This window comes from Ambystoma mexicanum, chromosome 7p, assembly GCF_040938575.1.
Source record: "Ambystoma mexicanum isolate Mex_15411 chromosome 7p, UKY_AmexF1_1, whole genome shotgun sequence".
In the NCBI taxonomy this organism is placed as follows: domain Eukaryota; kingdom Metazoa; phylum Chordata; class Amphibia; order Caudata; family Ambystomatidae; genus Ambystoma; species Ambystoma mexicanum.
In genome coordinates this window covers 575120496-575146886 of record NC_090939.1, presented here as the reverse complement: position 1 = coordinate 575146886, position 26391 = coordinate 575120496, and the positions used below count along the sequence as shown (strand labels likewise).

Genomic DNA, 26391 nt, shown 5'->3' with positions numbered 1-26391 from the left:
AGAAGGAAATGGTGGACGAATTATCGTTGTTAAAACAGATGGGTGCATACTTGAAAGCATGCCTATGCAGCAAATAGTAGGACATAAAAGAGGGCGAGGGAACGCACAAGGAAGGAGTAATTCGAATATGCATGTGGGAACAGTGGGTCCGAATCAGTGTGCGTATTGTAAGGAGCAAGGACATTGGCGAGCGCAATGTCCCCATCTACATAATAGAAATGGGTCTGGTCAGAGGAGACAGCATAGAGTACACCCAGGAGCGAATGGACCAAATAGGAATAGTATGCAGCAGCATCACAATAACGGAGGTAATCAAAACCAAGGCCAAAACCAAAATGCCCCAAAACCAGAGTCAGGGACAGCAAAATCAACAAATGGAAACCAGAGTGGGGGAAATAGAGGAAAGAGTGGGAACGTTTTCGATACACTGCCAAACACGTATTACAGTAATAGTAATGATTACACATCGGACGATGTGTTATTCCCCCAATAGGACAGCCCAGGACAGGGGTCGGAACCAGTGTCTATTCCCGTGAATCAGAGAGGACCCTACGTAGAAATGAGAGTCGGGAATGAGGAGCACCACTTTCTTGTAGATACAGGAGCGCAGAAGTGTTCAATAGACCACCACTTGGTTCCAGATATACCACTGTGAGGGCAAAAGAATGTTTCCGTAGGGTTCGCAGGTACACCAGTCATAAACCCAGTGTCCAAACCAGTCCCAGTTACAATAGGACCATTTATTGAACATTGTCCTTTCCTTTTAACAGAAAATTGTGGGGCGAACTTGTTGGGATTAAATTTGTTGAAAAAACTAGGTTCTGTTATACATTGCACAGCGGACGGAGTGTTTCTAACGATTTGGCCACACAATGCCCCTGTGTCAGAATTCATGTCTGAAGCGTTACCAGGGAAACTAAGTAAAGTACCAACCTGCATATGGGCAATGCATGACAATGATGTAGGATGTTTAAAGATAGAGCCAGTAAAGATCATTTTGAAAGAAGGTGTTACCCTACCGCGAATACCCCAATACAGAATTTCGGCTGAAGGTGAGAAAGGATTGAAGAGTATTGTTACAGATTTGGTGAAATTAGGGGTAATCGAGGAAATTACAGGCAGTACATGCAACAGCCTGATTCTTCCAGTTTATAAAAAAGGAGGCAATGAGGTACCATACCGTTTTATAATTGATTTGCGCGCATTGAACAAGGTAGTAGATCCACAATTTCCTCTAGTGCCAGATGTCACTACAATATTGACATTTCAATATAATCGAAAGGAGGTGGCCTATTTGGGCTACCTACTTTCGAAAGGCGGGAGAAGACTAACGCCACAACGCATAGAAAGTATTTCTTGTATGCCTATTCCAAAGACACAAAAAGGAGTCAGAGCCATAATAGGCATGGCTTCATATTGCCGACAATGGATTTGTAATTTTGCGTTAATTGGGAAGCCGTTGGTGAATTTGACTAGAAAGGATGCAGTTATGCCTTTGCAGTGGGATACGGAATGTCAGAAAGCATTTGATGGATTGAAAACTGCATTATGCTCGGCTCCAGTTTTGGGTACGCCGAATTATGAGAACATTTTTAGACTATTTGTGTGTGAAAGTGAAGGATGTGCATTGGCGGTTTTGACACAAGAACAAGGTGGAAGAAATAGGCCGTGCGGCTATTTTTCTTCTGCGCTGGACCCTGTAGCGCGCGCACTACCACGATGTTTGCGATCTGTCGCGGCGGCTGCTGCATCAGTGAAACAAACGGAAGGGATGGTATTGGGGCACACTTTCATTTTGATGGTGCCACATGCCATAGACGTTCTATTAAATAGGACACAGACGCAACACCTCACCTCTGCTAGATTGACAAGATATTAGATTATCTTGTTTGCGCCCCATATCCAAATTATGAGGTGTAGCGCTTTGAATCCTGCAGAATTAATGCCACCAACCATAAAAGAAATTGGGAAGGATGAATCACTCCCCCACGATTGCTTAATGGTCACTGAGGAAGAAACCAAGGGGAGAGTTGATTTAAGTGATATCCCACAGAAAGAGCCAGATGGAGAGTTATTTTGTGACGGCTCATGTTTTAAATTACCAGATGGCACGACAACTGCCGCATACGCTATTACTACCCTAGAGAGCGTTGTAGAAAGCAAAAGAATTCCCTATAATTCAGCACATGCCGCAGAAATAATAGCATTAACCAGAGCCTGCGAGATTTCTGAAAATTTGAATGTGAATATATATACTGATAGTCAGTATGTTTTTGGAGTGGTTCATAACTTTGGTCGACTCTGGGCTGAGAGAGGGTTTTTGACATCACATGGCGCCAGAATTCAACATGGCCCTTTGATTGTACGATTGTTGTCTGCACTCACGTTTCCAAAGCGCCTAGCAATAGTGAAATGCGAGGCACATAAAAAAGTAACATGCAAAGTAGGAGAGGGAAACGTGTTTGCAGACAGAATTGTGAAACAAACTGCCACTGATTTGAATACCAAAATGATGACGGTTCAGACCGAGGACGTACCCTGTATGATAGAAAATGGAGTTGTCACTGTCAAAGAAATGCAGGCCGAAGCTACGGCCGATGAAATACATGGGTGGGCAGAGGGATCTGCTGAGTTGGATCTGCAGGGTTGTTGGGTGGACAAGGGAACTAGAAACTGGATGTTGCCAAATTCGTAAGTGACTGCAATGGTCACAATGGCCCACAGCCCGACGCACATCTGTGCGAAGAAGATAATACAGCACCTTTCTACAGTTTGGCAGAATGTAAACATAAAAAAGAATGCAGAGAGGTTGGTGCAGAACTGTATCACGTGTTTGCAACACAATGTAGGGAAGGGAACAGTGACTCCAAGAGGCAGTTTTGGCCCGCCCTCTATGCCATTTGAGGTGATCCATTTTGATTTCATAGAGATGGAGAGGTGCCAAAACTTAAAATACATCTTGGTGGTGATCTGTGCATTCAGTAAGTGGGTGGAGGCATATCCCTTGAAGGACTGCACAGCAATGAGCACGGCAAAAGTAATGTTGAAGGAGTACTTTTCCAGATTTGGCTAGCCCCGTGTCCTATGGTCTGAGAATGGACCACATTTTGTGGCGCAGTGGTATTACAGATATGTGCTGGCCTTCAGATTGATAAGAGATTCCATAGTTCAAGGCATCCGAGTTCTACCGGTCTTGTGGAGAGGCACAACGGGATTCTTAAATCAAAGATTAGCAAGATTTGTGCGGGAAGCAAGTTGAGTTGGGTGGATGCATTACCAATAGCACTATTATGCATGCGTACGTCTGTACAGGCTAAAACTGGGCTCTCCCCGTACGAGATTGTGATGGGGAGGCCGGCAAATGTATGGTGCGCACCACAGCCAAAACGACTTAGTGAGGTAGAACATCCTGTGCTTAGTACTTATTGTGGCCTTTTAATGCAGAAATTGCGTTTGATTCATCAGCAGGTGCAGGAGGAGTTACCAGTGAGATACACCGGTCCGGGGCACGCGCTGGATCCAGGTGACTGGGTGCTGCTTAAAAATTTTGAAAGAAAGTCATCATTAGCACCCAGGTGGCGCGGGCCCTATCAAGTACTCTTGGTGACGCAGACGGCAATACGGGTAGATGGAAGGAAGTTGTGGATCCATGCCACCCATGCCAAGAAGATTCCAACTGCACTGAAAGACTTGCCTGACACTGATGACCGAAAAGAGACAGCGGTCCCAGAAACGAAAGAAACTGTTGCCAGTAAGCAGCCACCTAATCTGCCAAAACGAGAAGTGAAACTCGAAACAAAGCCGGAGACGATTGCCAAAGAGGGGGAAGGGCAAAGAGTGCCCCAACGTTGCCCAGCAGAATCGACATCACTGCTGGCCGACACGATATCTGCCTTGCAAATACCAGCAGAAACAAATCGTGTACCCCTCTGGCGCCCACCAGCACTTGCCAGCACGCCGAAGGACGGATCCGCATCATTGGCGCGGTGCACACCAGCACCTGCAGTAGTGCCACAGGCTGATTTTGAGCCTGAGTCTGGAAGTGCACCGGCACTGTTCACGGATCACACAATACCAGGAGCAAGGCGATACAACTTGCGGCATCGGAAGACAAAGTGATCAGCAGTTCTTTTTGGTGTTTATGTCAATCTCTGGTTCAGCTCATGGACGGAGAAGGAACTAGAGGTGTAGAGGAGAGAAGCGTGAGAATTGTGCAAGTCGGACAATTCAAGACTCGCGGCTCCTCGGTGCAATCATAAAAGTACATGTGTCAGGAACCCGAGCGGACAAGCTGGGCGCACATGGTACTATGGCAAATGAGATAACTGATCAAAGGTCCTCTGAGAAGTATAAGAAAGGACAAATGATCTTGCCTAAAAACGAATAAACGAAATCCAGGCTAAAAAGGACAGGCAGAACTGAACTGTGACAATTCCGTTGAACTTATTGACATCAGAGCAAGCGTGACGAAGAGAGATATCCACAACGAACTGTGATAAGAAAGAAGAAGGACGACGAGAAACATACCGGGACCGGTTCCAGCCTCCTCTTGCACCACCACCGCTGAGAATGAGTCAATTATAAAGACTGTAAGCTTAAGAAAAACGCATGGTAAAACAAACTGTATGCTGGTACTGACATTAGTAATGTGCTTTATGAGCGTGGTAGCACCAATATCGACAGCCCTAATATTATGGTGGGTGGAAACAATACACCCATTAGATATGTTTTTACCAATAATTAATATATCCACTACTGAAAGCCCGGTTCAGGTGATCACTTATACCCTGCCCCCAATGGAAGAAAGACACAGGGAAGGTTTTGGAAATAATACTTTGCTATTGATTATGAACATGACACATGCAATTCTGAAGAAAACAAATTGCTGGGTATGTGCCCATTTACCACAGCATGCTGGGAAAGGAATAGGGTGGTATGTGCAGCCACTACCATTAAGTTCTGCATGTAGTGCATCTTTAGGTGCAATGTTCTACGGGAAATGGAATAAGAGTAATACGGGTCAATTAGACAGAACCAACATGAATGAGTTTGAGGAGATAATAATGAAGCCTGTGGGTTATTCCATTTTCCATAAAGCACAAGTAATAGCCCCAGAGCCCACGAGGAAAAATACACGAAAGATAACACGACAAAATAGACGAGATAGATTGTCCCCACCAGAAAAAACATCTGTAATGACGTTTCGTGTAAGAACAGAAGGGGACAAAGATGCAATTCCCCCATTTTACACGGTGAATTATAGCCCAAGAACTGTCCCTTTTTGTCTAAAAAAGAAAGGCTCTTTTTCAGTCAGAACATATACTGGTTGCATGAATACAGTGGTATTAAAATGGGAAATAGAACCAGTATATGTAGGTGATCCAGTTTATTTTATATGTGGAGAGAAAGCATATCCTTGGTTGCCCAGAAACTGGGGAGGTACATGTTACCTAGGTCTACTGTTCCCAGGAGTATTCCTCTTAGAAACAGCAGCCATGGCCAGATTATCCAGAACTAGAGTCAAAAGGACTGACAAGGGTGTTTTAATAGCAACTGATGTAGCAAAATCATTCATTCCATTCTTAGGGCAGATAGTGAACTCCTATAACATAAGGCAACTGTCCAGAATCCTAAGAAATACAATAAACACAACAAGAAATATACTATTTAACATGACGTTGGAAGAAAGAGGAATCAGGTTAATGACGCTGCAAAATAGAATGGCTCTCGATGTGATCCTGGTTGATCGTGGGGGAATTTGCAAAATAGTGGGATCAGCGTGTTGCGTTTATGTCGATGACTATTCCCCTACGATCTTTGAAGCAATAAAGAAAATGCACGTCCTAAGCTCTGAACTCCTTACTGAAGAAGGAAGCTGGGGAATAGGATCTTGGTTTTGGGGAATATTACGTTCCTGGGGATGGAAGTTAATCTCAATATTAGTAGTGGTGTTTGGAATATTCCTAACGTGCTGTTGTTGTATACATTGTCTACCAATAGTTTGCGCTGAGGTAACTGAGGGATGTACAGAAGGATGTATGCATATGTTGACAAAGAAAAAACAACCTCATGGTCGAACTGACCAAGACCCAAACGAGATGAGAGCAGTAAAAGAGTTGATGGCAATAGATGTTGATGAAGACGATGATGTTCACGATAGCATGCAAAATTCAGATACAAGTACTTCAGACTCATCATCACTAGAGGAGGTTTCAATAAATAGATGAGATGTTTGGCATACGGCCAAAGGAGGGTTTGTCATCTAGAAAAATGGATACCTCTACTTTGTGACCACAAACGTATTTTGGTGGCCGTGGGCCAACCATCTCATGCACGATATGACAGAATATAGGTTTTCGAGTTTGCCAATGAACGGCCATTTTGATTTAACAAGAATCGCCATTTTGTTTTCTAACCATTGCTCATTGCTTTCTGTTCCTATTGCTTCACAGTATATTTTCTGCTTACACTGCTCGACTGTAAAACATTGTTGTCTGTATGTAAAAAGGACAAGGCCGCAGGGCCGAGAGGATAACAAGAGTTTGTAGAAACACAAACGTAGGCAGCGCCAGGAAGAATGCCCGGCTCCCTCCCGAATGTAGCCTTGAAGCAGAGCTGCAGGGCATTTAATAATTTCGCAGCTGCCAGCCAGTCTCGTTATATGGTAGAATATGTTAGAATAATACAGCTAAAGGCTTGAATTATGCTCTTCTTACGGCCCCCCTTCGCTGAACCCGCTAGAGCGTGTCGGCTCCCAGGACACGAATAGCACCTAATAGATAGCAAGGTCCGGAATGCAACTCTTCCCCCCCGTATGAAGCTCGCTTCTAAGAACAGAAGCTCTGTGTTCTATTCAACAACTGAAAGATGACTTCACACTCACAAATTGCAAATTGTTACTAGAATAGATGTTTGAAGGTGTCATAGTTGTCAGAGATGTCCATCATCACACCAAGTTCAAAGAAACCCAATAAAAGGGAGGTGTTAAACATGTCATAGCTGATTGTTTGATATGCATTTTGTATATATGTAACTGATGTACGTAATTCACTCTCTTGCGTCCCTCGAGGTCTAGAGATACACGTCGCGGGGCGTGAGACTGAGTTGGCCAACTGAGACTTTTGCTTTGCAATAAACCCTAGCTTTGGGAATACAACCTCGTGTCTGGCGTATCTATCGTGTGTGGTGACTCGCCTTGTTTCCATAGACGTCAGGGTCCCCTGGGGGCCCCTTTCAAGATGGTGCCCAAATAGGGACCCTCCCCCACTTGTTCCATCGCATAACGTTGTAATTGAGTAAGGGGAGATCGGCGAGGACGGGACGATTGAGCCGGGATCAAGAGGTGTTCGGGGCGCCCTGTGATGAGAGACTCCTTTGCAGATCTGCACACATCTGATCCCTGATCGACGTGCCTGGCTAGAGAGCAAGGAGGCGAGGGTCCCGAAATGAGGCGGAAGCCACGAAACGCAGACACGACGTCCTTTGGTGTGTCAGTATACAGGCGACTTGATTTATCAGGTGAGTCATTCCCCGATTCAAAGTAATCCTGATATTGGTTGAGAGTTGACTTTGCAAAATCAAATGCCCTAGGTAAGGTTGATTAACCAGGGGGAAGGTTGAAACATGCCTGGGGTATTGTCCACCTTAGCAGGGTTTTTCCGCTGTGGTAGACAATCGTTGGAAGATGGCCAAATTGTACCACCTGGGGGAACGCCGGCGTATGAGATGTATGTGAAGTATGGAGTGGGTGCGATAATATTCTGTGAGACTTGGCATACGCAAACCAGAAAGCAACAAGACCATCAGTGGCCGATTAATGGTAGTTTTGAGATAGCGAGGATAGACAACCTGGAAAGGGTGTTGATAAGAAAGAAAGCGCGTCCTGCAGCATTTGAGACTATTAAAGACTGGAGAAAGGAAGCAATGCTCTGATTTAAAAGCAGAGCGAAGCATGCGCGCAGGCATAAATCGAAAGGTGAAGTAGCAGACGAGAAAGAAGAAGAGGAGTGGACTGAGAGTCTAAGAAGGGCAGGTAGGCAAGACCAGTTGAATACAGAAAAGATATATCCACAACGGGAATTACACATAGCAGATGAATTAATAGAAAATATATTGACCCATACCAAACAAGGCCCAAAATCAGAAGTAAGACCAGAGACGTCAGTATCTATTGCCCAGACCCCGCCCGTAGCCCAAGCTCCCCCTCCGGTAGCTCAAGCCCTCCCACAGCCACAGGATAAGACCACGCATGTAACACTTCCTATTAGCCAACCAGGCCCACAACAGACACTCCCTTTTCCCATTGTCCCATCCGCACCTCCCGCCTCAGACACAGACTCGGTACCGTCTGTTCCTCCCAGGGTTGAAATTGAAACCACGGGGGCGAGAGGCGGGACTGAACAACGGGGATGCACGAGGATAACTTGCAGCGCAATCAGCAAAGAAATGAAGGTGGAAATGCAGCAACAGGCAGAGATGTATATAGACGGGAATGATGGGACGGTAGCATTGGCTTCGATGTATGACTTCCGAAGGAGCAACGAGAGGCAGGTAGTGTTGGAATGCATGGGTGAATATTTTATGGAGAAATGGAAACAGTTAATTGGGAAATTACCACCGCAGCAATTGTTAGATTTGAATGCATTAGCACGCTGTAGGGAGAGGGATGAAGAAGTGAGAGAACATGTATATGGACTTTATGAACTTAAAGATGAATTAGATAATGATTATGCCGAAATGTTTACTACACCTGGGTACAGGGGTAAGGATATCAGGAGACATTGGAAGGGAATGCAGGGGTCACATAATGAACGGCAGCAGTTACCATCACTGGGGCAGAAGGAAATGGTGGACGAATTATCGTTGTTAAAACAGATAGGGGCAGACTTGAAAGCATGCCTATTGAAAACGCAGGTACTAATGCAGCAAGTAGTAGGACATAATAGTGGGCGAGGGAACGCACAAGGAAGGAGTAATTCGAAGATGCATGGGGGAACAGTGGGACCGAATCAGTGTAGGTATTGTAAGGAGGAAGGACATTGGCGAGCGCAATGTCCGCATCTACAGAATAGAAATGGGTCTGGTCAGAGGAGACAGCATAGAGGACACCCAGGAGCGGATGGACCAAATAGGAATAGTATGCAGCAGCATCACAATAACGTAGGTAATCAAAACTAAGACCAAAACCAAAATGCCCCAAAACCAGAGTCAGGGACAGCAAAATCAACAAATGGAAACCAGAGTGGGGGAAATAGAGGAAAGAGTGGGAACGTTTTCGATACACAGCCAAACACGTATTACAGTAATAGTAATGATTACACACCGGACGATGTGTTATTCCCCAAATAGGACAGCCCAGGACAGGGGTCGGAAGCAGTGTCTATTCCCGTGAATCAGAGAGGACCCTACGTACAAATGAGAGTCGGGAATGAGGAGCACCACTTTCCTGTAGATACAGGAGCGCAGAAGTGTTCAATAGACCACCACTTGGTTCCAGATATACCACTGTCAGGGCAAAAGAATGTTTCCGTAGGGTTCGCAGGTACACCAGTCATAAACCCAGTGTCCAAACCAGTTCATTGAACATTGCCCTTTCCTTTTAACAGAAAATTGTGGGGAGAACTTGTTGGGATTAAATTTGTTGAAAAAACTAGGTTCCGTTATACATTGCACAGCGGACGGAGTGTTTCTAACGATTTGGCCACACGATGCCCCTGTGTCAGAATTCATGTCTGAAGTGTTACCAGGGGAACTAAGTAAAGTACCAACCTGTATATGGGCAATGCATGACAATGATGTAGGATGTTTAAAGATAGAGCCAGTAAAGATCATTTTGAAAGAAGGTGTTACCCTACCGCGAATACCCCAATACAGAATTTCGGCTGAAGGTGAGAAAGGTTTGAAGAGTATTGTTACAGATTTGGTGAAATTAGGGGTAATCGAGGAAATTACAGGCAGTACATGCAACAGCCCGATTCTTCCAGTTTATAAAAAAGGAGGCAATGAGGTACCATACCGTTTTATAATTGATTTGCGCGCATTGAACAAGGTAGTAGATCCACAATTTCCTCTAGTGCCAGATGTCACTACAATATTGACAATGATACCTGTTTCAGCAGAATATTTTAGTGTAGTAGATTTGAAAAACACGTTCTTCAGTATTCCAGTGAACAAGGGCAGCAGATATTTGTTCGCGTTCACATTAGGAGGACGATCATTTACATTTACGCGGATTCCGCAAGGTTACACGGAAAGTCCAAGTATTTACAGTAGAGCATTAAAAGAGCAGCTAGACATGCTGGAATTACCCGTGGGTTGTGTACTCTTGCAATACATAGACAATCTATTGCTAGTTGCAGACACAGAGGAGATTTGTAAAGAAAGCACTGTATTACTACTGTCACACCTAGCGGCACATGGCCATAGAGCTAGTTTGAAGAAATTTCAATATAATGAAAGGAGGTGGCCTATTTGGACTACCTACTTTCGAAAGGAGGGAGAAGACTAACGCCACAACGCATAGAAAGTATTTCTTGTATGCCTATTCCAAAGACACAAAAAGGAGTCAGAGCCATAATAGGCATGGCTTCATACTGCCGACAATGGATTGGTAATTTTGCGTTAATTGTGAAGCCGTTGGTGAATTTGACTAGAAAGGATGCGGTTATGCCTTTGCAGTGGGATAAGGAATGTCAGAAAGCATTTGATGAATTGAAAACTGCATTATGCTCGGCTCCAGTTTTGGGTACGCCGAACTATGAGAACATTTTTAGACTATTTGTGTGTGAAAGTGAAGGATGTGCATTGGCGGTTTGACACAGGAACAAGGTGGAAGAAATAGGCCGTGCGGCTATTTTTCTTCTGCGCTGGACCCTGTAGCACGCACTACCACGATGTTTGCGATCTGTCGCGGCAGCTGCTGCGTCAGTGAAACAAACGGAAGGGATGGTATTGGGGCACACTTTAATTCTGATGGTGCCACATGCCATAGACGTTCTATTAAATAGGACACAGACGCAACACCTCACCTCTGCTAGATTGACAAGATATGAGATTATCTTGTTCGCGCCCCATATCCAAATTATGAGATGTAGCGCTTTGAATCCTGCAGAATTAATGCCACCAACCATAAAAGAAATTGGGAAGGATGAATCACCCCCCCACGATTGCTTAATGGTCACTGAGGAAGAAACCAAGGGGAGAGTTGATTTAAGTGATATCCCACAGAAAGAGAGCCAGATGGAGAGTTATTTTGTGATGGCTCATGTTTTAAATTACCAGATGGCACGACAACTGCCGCATACGCTATTACTACCCTAGAGAGCGTTGTAGAAAGCAAAAGAATTCCCTATAATTCAGCACAAGCCGCAGAAATAATAGCATTAACCAGAGCCTGCGAGATTTCTGACAATTTGAATGTGAATATATATACTGATAGTCAGTATGCTTTTGGAGTGGTTCATAACTTTGGTCGACTCTGGGCTGAGAGAGGGTTTTTGACATCACATGGCGCCAGAATTCAACATGGCCCTTTGATTGTACGATTGCTGTCTGCACTCACGTTTCCAAAGTGCCTAGCAATAGTGAAATGCGAGGCACATAAAAAAGTAACATGCAAAGTAGGAGAGGGAAACCTGTTTGCAGACAGAATTGCGAAACAAACTGCCACTGATTTGAATACCAAAATGATGACGGTTCAGACGGAGAAAGTACACTGTATGATAGAAAATGGAGTTGCCACTGTCAAAGAAATGCAGGCCGAAGCTACGGCCGATGAAATACAGGGGTGGGCAGAGGGATCTGCTGAGTTGGATCTGGAGGGTTGTTGGGTGGACAAGGGAACTAGAAACTGGATGTTGCCAAATTCGTAGGTGACTGCAATGGTCACAATGGCCCACACAGCCCTACGCACATCTGTGCGAAGAAGATAATACAGCACCTTTCTACAGTTTGGCAGAATGTAAACATAAAAAAGAATGCAGAGAGGTTGGTGCAGAACTGTATCACGTGTTTGCAACACAATGTAGGGAATGGAACAGTGACTCCAACAGGCAGTTTTGGCCCGCCCTCTATGCCATTTGAGGTGATCCATTTTGATTTCATAGAGATGGAGGTGCCAAAACTTAAAATACGTCTTGGTGGTGATCTGTGCATTCAGTAAGTGGGTGGAGGCATATCCCTTGAAGGACTGCACAGCAATGAGCACGGCAAAAGTAATGTTGAAGGAGTACTTTTCCAGATTTGGCTTGCCCCGTGTCCTATGGTCTGATAATGGACCACATTTTGTGGGCGCAGTGGCATTACAGATATGTGCTGGTCTTCAGATTGATAAGAGATTCCATAGTTCAAGTCATTCGAGTTCTACCGGTTCTTGTGGAGAGGCACAACTGGATTCTTAAATCAAAGATTAACAAGATTTGTGCGGGAAGCAAGTTGAGTTGGGTGGATGCATTACCAATAGCACTAATATGCATGCGTACGTCTGTACAGGCTAAAACTGAGCTCTCCCCGTACGAGATCGTGATGGGGAGGCCGGCAAATGTATGGTGCGCACCACAGCCAAAATGACTTAGTGAGGTAGAACATCCTGTGCTTAGTACTTATTGTGGCCTTTTAATGCAGAAATTGCGTTTGATTCATCAGCAGGTGCAGGAGGCGTTACCAGTGAGATACACTGGTCTGGGGCACGCGCTGGAGCCAGGCGACTGGGTGCCGCTTAAACATTTTGAAAGAAAGTCATCATTAGCGCCCAAGTGGCGCGGGCCCTATCAAGTACTCTTGGCGACGCAGACGGCAATACGGGTGGATGGAAGGAAGTTGTGGATCCATGCCACCCATGCCAAGAAGATTCCAACTGCACTGAAAGACTTGCCTGACACTGATGACCGAAAAGAGACAGCGGTCCCAGAAACGAAAGAAACTGTTGCCAGTAAGCAGCCACCTAATCTGCCAAAACGAGAAGTGAAACTCAAAACAAAGCCCGAAACAATTGCCAAAGAGGGGGAGGGCAAATAGTGCCCCAACGTTGCCCAGCAGAATCGACATCACTGCTGGCCGACACGAAATCTGCCTTGCAAATACCAGCAGAAACAAATCGTGTACCCCTCTGGTGCCCACCAGCACTTGCCAGCACGCCAAAGAACGGATCCGCATCATTGGCGCGGCGCACACCAGCACCTGTAGTAGCGCCACAGGCTGACTTTGAGCCTAAGTCTGGAAGTGCACCGGCACTGTTCACGGATCACACGATACCAGGAGCAAGGCGATACAACTTGCGGCCTCGGAAGACAAAGTGATCCGCAGTTCTTTTTGGTGTTTATGTCAACCTCTGGTTCAGCTCATGGATGGAGAAGGAACTAGAGGTGTAGAGGAGAGAAGCGTGAGAATTGTGCAAGTCGGACAATTCAAGACTCGCGGCTCCTCGGTGCGATCATAAAAGTACATGGCCCTCATTACGACCCTGGCGGAAATCGCGGTGCTAAATGCACCGCGGAGCACGGCGGAAAGCTGCCGATAGCGCCATGGAGGTTGGCGGATTTTCCGCCCCATGCCGACCTTGGCGGGGCGGTAAATCCCCATTCCCCATTTTACCCTTCCCCATTCCCATTTTCGCCCCATAGGGTATAATGGGAGTGGGGAAGGCGTTAATTGCGCCACCGCAAAATACGGTGGCGTAATTAACATCAAGGTCCCGTAGCGCCATGGATTTCTCCGCCCGGAAAAACCAGGCGGAAAACGTTCCATGGCGCTACGGGAACTCGTAGTAGGGCGGACGGGTCCGCCGCGAATAACGCTGGCGTAAACCCACTCCGCCAGGGTCGTAATGAGGGCCCATGTGTCAGGAACCAGAGCGGACAAGCTGGGCGCACATGGTACTATGGCAAATGAGATAACTGATTAAAAGTACATGTGTCAGGAACCAGAGCGGACAAGCTGGGCGCACATGATACTAAGGCGATAAGATAACTGATCAAAGGTCATCTGAGCAGTATAAGAAAGGACAAGTGATATTGCCTAAAAACTAATAAACGAAATCCAGGCTAAAAAGGACAGGCAGAACTGAACTGTGACAATTCAGTTGAACTTATTGACATCAGAGCAAGCGTGACGAAGAGAGATATCCACAACGAACTGTGATAAGAAAGAAGAAGGACGACGAGAAACATGCCGGGACCGGTTCCAGCCTCCTCCTGCACCACCACCGCTGAGAATGAGTCAATTATAAAGACTGTAAGCTTAAGAAAAACGCATGGTAAAACAAACTGTATGCTGGTACTGGCAATAATAATGTGCTTTATGAGCGTGGTAGCACCAATATCGACAGCCCTAATATTATGGTTGTTGGAAACAATACACCCATTAGAAATCTTTTTACCGATAATTAATATATCCACTACTGAAAGCCCGGTTCAGGTGATCACTTATACCCTGCCCCCAATGGAAGAAAGACACAGGGAAGGTTTTGGAAATAATACTTTGCTATTGATTATTAACATGACACATTCAATTCTGAAGAAAACAAATTGCTGGGTATGTGCCCATTTACCATAGCATGCTGGGAAAGGAATAGGGTGGTATGTGCAGCCACTACCATTAAGTTCTGCATGTAGTGCATCTTTAGGTACAATGTTCTACGGGAAATGGAATAAGAGTAATACGGGTCAATTATACAGAACCAACATGAATGAGTTTGAGGAGATAATAATAAAGCCTGTGGGTTGTTCCATTTTCCATAAAGCACAAGTAATAGCCCCAGAGCCCACGAGGAAAAATACACGAAAGATAACATGACAAAATAGACGAGATAGATTGTCCCCGCCAGAAAAAACATCTGTAATGACGTTTTGTGTAAGAACAGAAGGGGACAAAGATGCAAATCCCCCATCTTACACGGTGAATTATAGCCCAATAACTGTCCCTTTTTGTCTAAAAAAGAAAGGCTCTTTTTCAGTCGGAACATATACTGGTTGCATGAATACAGTGGTATTAAAATGGGAAATAGAACCAGCAAATGTAGGTGATCCAGTTTATTTTATATGTGGAGAGAAAGCATATCCTTGGTTGCTCAGAAACTGGGGAGGTACATGTTACCTAGGTCTACTGTTCCCAGGAGTATTCCTCTTAGAAACAGCAGCCATGGCCAGATTATCCAGAACTGGAGTCAAAAGGACTGACAAGGGTGTTTTAATAGCAACTGATGTAGCAAAATCATTCATTCCATTCTTAGGGCAGATAGTGAACTCCTTTAATATAAGGCAACTGTCCAGAATCCTAAAAAATACAATAAACATAACAACAGATATACTATTTAACATGACGTTGGAAGAAAGAGGAATCAGGTTAATGACGCTGCAAAATAGAATGGCTCTTGATGTGATCCTGGTTGATCGTGGGGGAATTTGCAAAATAGTGGGATCAGCGTGTTGCGTTTATGTCGATGACTATTCCCCCACGATCTTTGAAGCAGTAAAGAAAATGCACGTCCTAAGCTTTGAACTCCCTACTGAAGAAGGAAGCTGGGGAATAGGATCTTGGTTTTGGGGAATATTACGTTCCTGTGGATGGAAGTTGATCTCAATATTAGTAGTGGTGTTTGAAATATTCCTAACGTGCTGTTGTTGTATACATTGTCTACCCATAGTTTGCGCTGAGGTAACTGTGGGATGTACGGAAGGATGTATGCATATGATGACAAAGAAAAAACAACCTCATGGTCGAACTGACCAAGACCCAAACGAGATGAGAGCAGTAAAAGAGTTGATGGCAATAGATATTGATGAAGACGATGATGTTTACGATAGGATGCAAAATTCAGACACAAGTACTTCAGACTCATCATCACTAGAGGAGGTTTCAATAAATAGATGAGATGTTTGGCATACGGCCAAAGGAGGGTTTGTCAGTCTAGAAAAATGGATACCTCTACTTTGTGACCGCAAACGTATTTTGGTGGCCGTGGGCCAACCGTCTCATGCACGATATGAAAGAATATAGGGTTTCGAGTTTGCCAATGAACGGCCATTTTGATGTAACAAGAATTGCCATTTTGTTTTCTAACCATTGCTCATTGCTTTCTGTTCCTATTGCTTCGCAATATATTTTCCGCTTACACTGGTCGACTGTAAAACATTGTTGTCTGTATGTAAAAAGGACAAGGCCGCAGGGCCGAGAGGATAACAAGAGTTCGTAGAAACACAAACGTAGGCAGCGCCAGGAAGAATGCCCGGCTCCCTCTCGAATGTGGCCTTGAAGCAGAGCTGCAGGGCATTTAATCATTTTGCAGCTGCTAGCCAGTCTCGTTATATGGTACAATATGTTAGAATAATACAGCTAAAGGCTTGAATTATGCTCTTCTTACGGCCCCCCTTCGCTGAGCCCGCTAGAGCGTGTCGGCTCCCAGGACACGAATAGCACCTAATAGATAGCAAGGTCCGGAATGCAACTCTTCCCCCCGTATGAAGCTCGCTTCCAAGAACAGAAGCTCTGTGTTCTATTCAACAACTGAAAGATGCCTTTGCACTCACAAATTGCAAATTGTTACTAGAATAGATGTTTGAAGGTGTCATAGTTGTCGGAGATGTCCATCATCACACCAAGTTCAAAGAAACCCGATAAAAGGGGGGTGTTAAACATGTCATAGCTGATTGTTTGATATGCATTTTGTATATATGTAACTGATGTACGTAATTCACTCTCTTGTGTCCCTCGAGGTCTAGAGATACACGTCGCGGGGCGTGAGACCGAGTTGGCCAACTGAGACTTTTGCTTTGCATTAAACCCTAGCTTTGGGAATACAACCTCGTGTCTGGCGTATCTATCGTGTGTGGTGACTCGCCTTGTTTCCATAGACGTCAGGGTCCCCTAGGGGCCCCTTTCAACTCTCCTGTACCATTAGCCTTACACGGGCAATCTTTCTACCTGTAAACAACATCAGTTGCGTTTTCTGCAGATTGATTATTAGTCCATTTCTTTTCGCATATGCGCATAAGTCTTCTGCAGATCTACGTAGGCCGCTGAATGTATGGTTTAAAATTACCAAATCGTCCGCGTATGCGAGGACTGGGCAGTGTTCATCTCCAATTAGCACTGGGCAATTGTTTGCCTCACCAATCTCTGCTGGTAGATCAGGGTTGGAGCGGTAACACAGCCCTGTTTGACTCCCCTATTCTGTTTGATTTGAGCACTCATATTATATTCCCTTGGGAGTTGAGTTTAAGGGAGACTATGTTATTATGATGGAGAAGCCTCAAGTAATACAACAGACCTTGTGGACACCCAAGTGACTCAAATTTCGGCCACAGTATTTCTCTGCGGACTAAGTCAAAGGCAGCTTTGGAATCAACATAAAGCGCATATATAGGGGGGTTACTCTTTTTCCTGGTGTTGGTCCGCAAGAGGTCCAATATAACCAGGTTATGTGTTGTTGAGTAGCCCCTCCTAAAGCCACTTTGAAAACGATTAAATACTTCTTTCTTGTCAGCCCATTCTTGAAGTTCATCTAGCAAAAAGCCAGCAAATAGTTTACCCGTGCAGTCAAGCATAGATAATCTATAAATGCCTGAGTTGGTCTTATCGCCCTCTTATGTACTGGTACTAATGTGGCCATTTGCCATGAATAGGAATTAATATAATGTTTTATAAAAATTCAAACATTAAAATGTTGTTAATAGGTCTAGAAACCATGACAAAGAAGTTGCTAAAGTTGTGAGAAGTGCAATTATCGGTTAATTATAAAACATTTACTTTTAAACCCACCACTTTCTCTCACTCGCCTCCTTCCTTCAGCCTGCAAATACACGCAACTCGATTCATAGTAATGCAGTGATTAATGCACTGACTCATTGTGAACGACCCTTGTCTGTAAATCTTGTGGACTTGTTCGACACATGGCAGGTTCCTCAAAGAAGCATCACCACAAGCCTGCCAGTTTCCTCAGAAATAGCAGCACACTTTCTAAAACAGCATGCAGAAAGGAAGGGCCTTTAATGACAGTCTGCTTACCGAATAAGGTTAAATCGGCAAATACGCGAGACTTGCTCCGTTAGAACCAGGCACAGTAAATTCCGACACAAGTCAAACTGCCTTTTAGACAGACTTCCAAAATCGAAGACAATAGTGATGGAGTGCTCCTGAATCACACCGAAGATCTGACGACTCCCGCTTGTAAGCCATTCCATCCTCTTCCTGTACAGATGTACCATTCTATTCAAGGATTCTACTTTCTGGAGCGCCATCTGACATCTGCCTGTCAACTTAAAAAAGCAAAAGAGAGGCAAGAAGAAACATATCAGCTCAGAAGAATTCAAAATAGCTTCAGTGATGTCCCACCAGAGAAGCCAGACAAGTTTAGTATTAGCATTTCAACAAGTCGTGTCACAGCCTATACTTGATGAGAGAAGCACACTTCAAAATTTCCCTGTGGCATCGGAGTAAATTACTATTTAAGTAAGAGACATATTTTCTTTAAAACAGGCTTATTGTAAAAAAATTACATTTAGTAAATAGAAACATTTGAATGCACTTGTGATGGGAAACACCATGTACTTTAACAGATGAATCCTCCAAACATGAAGTTGTAAATATATAAAATTAATTCATTATACTTTTTCAGAAAACAAAAACTCATTGCCATTTGAGGACAAGTCATTGCCATTTGAGGTGCTGGCACCTATACAAGACCAGGATAACTGAAGCGTTTGGACACATATCCCATCCCACTTGAAAGAAAGCAATCCCAGCTTTCCACCATAATGTTTATTGCTAATTATCCTACATTAAGTGGACTGGTGGTATACAGCCATAATGCACTCGGAGGCACTGATTGATGCCAGCTAGAGTGTACGGATATGTAAACAATCCAGTTAGTGATACATGCGCAAACTCTCCGGCTGATAGGTAATTAACCTGAAACGTTCTGTCAGAAGGATGGTGGCTTCTGAGGAGTACAGTATTTAATGGATTTAAAAACTGCTCATGGAAGCCCCCATGGGGCACAGGCAAGATGGTTGCCTGATTGTCGATTTTGTGGTGGATAGCAGAGTTGAGTGGCCGTGACCCAAGGAAAGAGACCCCTATGTCGGGGGAACCTGCCCAACAGCTGTGGGGCCAAAAACGAATGGGGGGTCCCCCAGCACATAGCTGAGCGAGGGCCAGCAGCACTATGTGGAAGAGGGGCAGAGCGGGAGAGGGCCCGGGCCGCGGCTTCGGCGGCCCATACCACCCAGTGGTGAAAGTTGCAGAACTGAAGTAGAGCAACCTTGGCTGAGGAGGGGGCTCCTGTGCCCCTGGAGTTGGCATGGACTGGCGTGGTGTGCTGCAGGAGAAGCGCCCAGTTTGCTGCATGGTGAGCGCAAGTGTTGAAGAAGAGGAGGCGGCGACGGCTCATGGTGACGCTGTGAGGGACGCTGAGAAGCAGAGCGGCAATGTGGCGAGCGCCAAACCTGGAGGGCGTTGGCAGGCCTGGCATCAGCAGGTGCATGGTGGAGGCCCCGACAGTGATGGGAGCATCACTGCATCTGAGTAAATTGGGGGAGTACCGGTACTGGCAGACAGTGCAAGCAAAGAGGGGGGGAGGGGGTCAGCCCTTCTGCGAGGCAACAGAGCCTGAATTGGCAGTCCTGTTGGAGGAAGTGTGCGCATAGCAGTGATAAAATGCACGATGGCTGGAGGTAGTGAAGCATCGCTGAAAATGTGAAGGCAGGAGCAGCGGAGGCCTGCGCTGAGGGTTGCGGCCCTGTACTCAAGCCCGACCAATAGGGTTGTGGTGAACAGGAAATTGTTGCAGGCCTTTGCGCTGCAATGGGGCACGAGACAGTGGTGCCCGCAGTCCCCGTTACTCTATGCATTGGTTATGGAAACTTGGGCAGTGGGGGTCAGGGCGGACGAGGCGATATGGGGGTCATGATAGGAGGATCACTGTCCAAGATTAGCCTCTTTGCAGATGATGTCTTGCTGCGTATCAGCAGGCCGATGCAATCAGCGCTGCGCCTCCTGGACAGTCTGGAGCGGTATGAGAAGTTGTCAGGCTTGATAAATCTGTGGCGCATGTGCTAGGGGGACCAACAGCGGCAGAAGTGGAATATATAGGAGGGCTGCTATTTAGAGAGGCGCAGGACTCTTTCCGCTTTCTGGGGGTACAGGTACCAAGAAATACGGTGACCTCTTTGCAAAGAATTACCTGCCATTGTGATCTAAGGTGTGGAGGAACTTGGAGAGATGGGCGGGGCGTCGGCCGTCGGCCTTCTTGGATGGCAAAATGATGGTGCTGCCAGAATTTATGTTCTTGTTCCAGATGCTCCCGGTTGTCGTCTCAAAGGTATTTTGGGGGGAGATTAAGGCGGCACTGTTGAAATTTCTCAGGGCGGGAGCTAAACACAGGTTCACCTATAGGGTCCTAAACCTGCCAAAGTAGGAGGGGGGTGTAGGGTTTCCAGATCTCTCGTCATAATATAAGACATCGGAGCTCTGGATTATAGTGGACCATATGGATCCGCTTGCCGGTAAGCAGTGGGGGAGAATGGACAATGCGATGCTAGATCCTGTCCTGCTGGGGGAAATGTTATGGGTACCTAGGATGTGTATCCCAAGAAGAGTACTGATCCACCCAGTCCTGGAGGTCCTGTGGTCTCTACGGAGGGAGGAGAGAGGAGAACAGGTAGCTCCCTACGTAGCCATCACCCCCTAGCTGCATTTGGGCTCTGCCCCTAGGGGATGGGGTGGAAAAGCCCCTGGCACTCCAGATGTGGTATGAGGGGGGTTTAAGCAGAGCTGGGCAAATGTGGGAGAAGGGGGTCTTCATGACACTCGGGAGGTTAGAGGAATGCTTGCAGGTGGGAAAGCTCTCAGTGTTCCGCTATCTGCAGCTCAAGGGGCTCTTACTGAATGATTGGTGGGGCAAAAACCTGCAGAGGAAGCTGACCGACTTCAAGACTATCTTGATCGTGAGGCCAGGCAAACAGGGGCTAATTGCCATGCTCTACAAGGTTATGTTGCTGGCAGAAACCAGAAATACGCTACTGGCCAGAGTCAAGTGGGGACAGGACCTAGAGAGGGACATTGACGATGCCCTATGGGCGCAGATGTGTAGGAGATTTGCATGTTCAACGACTTCCTTGCAGTGCAGACACCAGGCCCTGAAGCTGTTGAATAGATAGCATTACCCACACGTGGTGTTGGCCAAAATGGGCAAGAGGTGTTACCCCCAGTGTTGGAAGTGTCGTAAGGCCCCGGGGGGCTACTGCCATATGTGGTGGGGATGCCCTGTTGTGCGCATGTACAGGAGGGAGGTTTTAGCATGGATTAATGGGGTTGACAGGATTAAAGAAAGCTATCACTGTGGTTTCTCCTATTTGGAATAGTGCTGGAGGAAGAGGGGAGTGGGGTGGAAGAGGGGCACATGGTGCAGGTTATGTTGGTGGCAGCGAGAACCTGTCTGGCCCAGAGGTGGAAAAGCCCATGTCTCCTGGGGGGGGAAATGAATGGGTGGTGAAGGTTAGGTCTATTTACGACATGGAGTTCTTAACGCATCTTTTAGATGAGTCCTGGTACAATATTGAGGGACAATGAGGCCCCTTTTTTTCGAGAAATACGGTCAATGAGTAGCAGGGGGACCGCACTCTGGGACTTAGGATTGCCTCTTCTGCAACAAGGCATCCTTTATTACTGACCACTTTGACTCACCCTTGCATCTTCTTGATGGCTTCTCAGAAACATGTCTATCTCCAAACACTGGCACGTGCTGCATTGTACACCGACTCTGCCACGTTCTCCCTCTATGCTCATATAAGAAGTGCTAAGGGGCTGAACTCATGATCAGCATGGCCAGCCCAGTCTGCTCCCCTCTGGCCTTATCCCAATGTCATTTGAACATATTGCTATTGAGCTTATTGCATTAACCCCTCTCACTATGATCTTCATCTATCCATACCTTGCACTCCCTAACTATTCTTCCACAATCTTGACCTCTTGCTGAAATATCTTTACACTGCTGTCCCTCTCCTTCCGGTTACTCATCCCTTATGTCACTTGTCTGTCCCTCCTCCTCTCTCTTTCAACTGTGACAAAACATGCATTTAAACCTGAATCCATGATCAGAGTCTCACATAATAGTGATCCATACCACATATATATTTGCACTATTGATTTTCAAAATCAAATTCAAACGACAAACTTGTTGATCAAAAAACATTGCATTTAGATATTTATGTTAGACATACTGTAATTGTGCTTTCAATTCTTAATCACTTCATCTCTTCCTATCAAGAGGGAGGAAAGGCATGCCCCTTCCACGGACGGTTCTAAGGTCTCTTATCAGGAGCCTCTACTACCAAACACTTACTGCGACGCAGCATGTCCTTTAGCCTCAGCTCCCTATCCTCGGCTTTGGTCAGTCTCTTTCACCCTCCGCTCGGCACTTGTTGGGTTGATGGAGCCCCCTTCGGTTCAGCGCCTGCTTCCAAGTCTGGATAGAGGATTGCTGCTTGTATCGGTTTCAAGTGTTCCTGTGACCCATCCCTCATAGTCAAAGTCCCACAACCCACCCTTTGGTGCCTCTAACATTTGGCTTGGCGAGTTGGGAAGTTAGCCAGCGGTTTTCCACACTTGCACCTATACACGATTGGGTGAGTTGTTAGGCAACAGTCCACCTCTATGTTCCTGACTCTGGTTCCCTTCGGCACCTTCATAAACGCTGCATCAGCACAGAGAGTCTCACCAGGTGACAAGCCCCGGGAGGAAGCTTCTTGTTGCAAGCTCGTCCAACTAACAGGAGGTATAACTTCTTGCATCATGATAGAAACAGGAATTTCTAAAAAGAATGTCTGTTATTGCCAACAGGTAACCCTGGTGCACTCTATCCGAAGAGGAATAACCTCTTCATAAAGGTGTTTTAGCAAAATTAATAATGTTCAGTTCACTAATTAATGCTCTCACTCAAAACTGTTTTTTTTTACATTTCTGATTTTATAATCTCCTATGTAAAATCAACCATCAATTCAATCGACAATTTTCATCACATCCCAAGATATGAACAAAATCTGTAATATATGTTCCCATTACAATTTCTAACAGCATATTCAAGACATGAAGATCATAGCACATATTGGGCCTCATTACGACCCTAGCGGAAAGTTACCGACTCCGCCATGGAGAAAGGGGGAATTACCACCCCATTACAAGGTTGGCGGGGCGGTAATTCCCCCTTCCTCCATGGCCCTTCCCCATTCCCATTTTTGCCCCATAGGGCTCAATGGGAATGGGGAAGGCGCTAAGTACGGTGCCGCAAATTGCGGCACCGTAATTAGCACTAAGATCCCTTTGCGGGTCCCTACTTTAACGGCTGGTCTACACCAGCCGTTAAGGTCGGGTCCCGCAAAGGGACCTCGTAATTAGGCGCTAATAGGTTAACGGCGCCGCAGCCTTTTACGGCGCCGTTAACCCATTAGCGCCTGGGTCGTAATGAGGCCCATTGTCTTGTTCACTCTCCATATGTGTATGCCCATTCTGTAACTAAACAATTTTGTCCATGTTCTTTCACACAGTCTTTAAGTGCCTCACGCGTTTCGGATACCTAAATCCTTCTTCAGAGGCTAAAATCTGTGTTATTACTCATAGTTATACAATACCTTAAAAAACAAAATAATAGTAGTAATAATCTTTCAACATCCTCAATTATAGTTCAAATAGTATTTCTAACAATTCATTCCTGCCTGGTTTCTTACACCACACTGACCTCTTATGGGTGTACTCATCACTCCATACCCATATACCTAAGAACAGAAAGATTAAAACTGGAATCAATCTACTTAAAATTAGAGCACCATTAGAACGCTCGAAACAAACCTTACACAGCGCATTTGGTCTGTTATGGGATGTTTCGTCTGGTTTGCAGCTCACAGAACTTGTTCCTGCTCCTTCTGTGCCCTATAGCAATAAGCTCAGCTGTCAGAGCAGTCACGACCCTGTGATGCTGAGTGTTAAGTTTGTTAAGATAATCGCCCTCTCGCGGCCTAAACACCACTGTACTTACAGTTCGCTACCGGAGAACCAGTCTGCGTGCGTTCCCCTGCAGATTTAATGGGTTAATATTGCTTCAAAAATATGGCGCCATTCTTGGATGGTGATATTTTTGCGGGGATATTAACACATGGAACCATCTAGACGTGACTCCTAACATACCAAGGGCTTACCGATAATTTACGCTACGCAGCTTACACTTATGCTCAACTTCCGATGTGTGGTCCCAAACGGACACGTATTTCATTAATTTGTTCGATCGTCCCTAGGATTAATGCCCCACCCGGGCCTAGTGAATGAACACACTCCTGCCATCAAGCCCATCAACACCACTTCCTGTGTGGTTACTCCGTTGTTATATGTGAGAAACATGAAGGCGTCTCCCTAGCTAGTTACCAGGGAGCTGTCATCCAGGTGGCCAGGACACGGCCATCGCTATTGGATCCAGTTCCTGGGGGTGGACTAGTGAGGGAGGATCACCTGGATGGGGGGTCCTCAGGGAGTGGGACACTGATGGGTGAGACGCGGTATCCCCCTTCTTTCAACACCTTTTCCCCATCTTACCAGGTGGGACATTCAAAACCACGACCCCCCTTTTCCGACACAAACACTGCACAACACACTAGAGAACGGACTAACACCAGAGCTGTTTACCTGACATGTCTCAATACAAGGGTCAGGCAAATTCAGGCAATCGTTCAGAATCACACACACCTGACAGCCCTTTCCCTTCCCCGCAGGGATAAAAGGTGAAGCAAGAGAGCACAGTACGAGCCAGGCAGACCGCACTACGAGACAACTCTCCAGGTGCGGCAGTTCAAGAGGAGGAGAGAGGCGGCGAATATCGAGACGCTTACAGGGAGGGACACGACCTGGCCTTTTCTGACGCAGACCCGTGAAACCTCCGCAGAGGGAATCGTAAGAAGTGTGTTGCAACAGATGTCAATGGTACAGAGAGCGTATCGAAGCTGATAAGCGGGAGCGAGGGATATTCCTGCTCCCGTGGTAGCAGACTTGACTCCAGCTATGGAGAAAGCCAAGAGGTTCATCACAGCCAGTGAGTCGAGGGGAGAGCCGATAAGAACGGGGCTGTGTTAAATGAGATTTGTAAAGTGGCAAGTTTGAACAAAGTTCAATGAACTGTGAAAAATGTTTAGGGGACACCAGCTACAGAGGGAAATCGGCACCAGGAGGGTGCTAACTCAAGAGACTCTGGTCGATCCCCATGTGAATGGAACTACAGAAACCAGACGGCCGTAGAGAGCCGCCAAGTTCGGTCAAAGTGGTCATACAGGAGGTCAAGCAAAATCCCTGTATAGTCAAAAGTCTTTGATCTATGAACTATAAAGAAAGCAAGGGAAGTGAATCCGGCCACATGAGAAAGCAAGGGAAGTGAATCCCGTAACCATGTGTGAATTTGAAGTTGGTAAGAGTGAACCCGACCAAGGGATGCTGACGAGAAGGGGTCAAGTCTAAAGTCCCATGAAACAGTGTGTTGACAAGAGTGAATGTCCACTGGAACTGTTTAAAAAGACATTAAGATTTGTGAAAGAGGGATCTACGACCGGAAGAGGGGGACCCAGGGGTGAAGAATTCTTACCCTAAGTGAAAGCAAGAAACAAACTTTCATTTCGAAGAAGAACCTTTTGTTTTGTTATTTGAACACGTCAAGCCCTCGAAGGCAGGAGACTTTTAAGGGAAACGAGACTTGGCCATCGAGGCTCCTGATAAGCTGGAACAGAACTGTCAACTCATGCCGGGGAAGCCTGAGTGTGTGCTGTGCACCAAGATCCCACCTTACCCCATACTTAAAACGTGGGGAAAGGAGACCCAAGTTGCTGCATCCTGACATATTATTTGAGAACACTACTTTCTTTTCTTGAAAACTAACCCGCACCCCTTTTTGTTCTAGCTGTGAGGTTTGGTTATATTTTTGTTAGTTTAGGCCCTTTCATTTTGAAACAACGCCACTAGGACTGCCTTATTTTCATTTGATGGTCAACGTTTGCTCCCCTATTAGATTTAGGTTTAGTTTAGGCGTTTTTCCACCCTGCAAACATTGTTCAATAAACACCCTTGAACTGTGATCACTTGTATCTGTCTTTACTGTTGCCACCATGAGTTCCTCACATATGCCAACGCCTCGATTATAGCGGCCGTGTCTGGATCCAGATATCCATCTGGGTCCTACACGATCTCTTATAAGGTATCTTTATTTTTCACTTCAAATTTAGTGGCCATGTGTGAATCATTGCTTCTAGATTCCACAGACTTTTCCAGAGTCTGTGTAGAGTGACTAGTCAGTCCACATTACTAAGCCTGGATCGGCTGATAAAACTTCCCAGGTGATCAGTCCATGGTTATCAAACCTGCTCTCCT

At 45.8% G+C, this 26391-nt stretch overlaps 1 protein-coding gene across 1 annotated transcript in view; it reads right to left on the bottom strand.

Moving 5' to 3' along the window:
• VWA3B (von Willebrand factor A domain containing 3B) overlaps positions 1–18235 on the bottom strand; it is a 2300294-nt gene extending 2282059 nt beyond the window's left edge. Inside the window, exon 1 of the mRNA XM_069636259.1 lies at positions 18001–18235. Within this exon, the coding sequence (XP_069492360.1) occupies positions 18001–18233 (233 nt within the window). The 5' untranslated portion in view covers positions 18234–18235. The remainder of the gene's footprint in view (positions 1–18000) is intronic.
• Positions 18236–26391: the final 8156 nt, after the last annotated feature.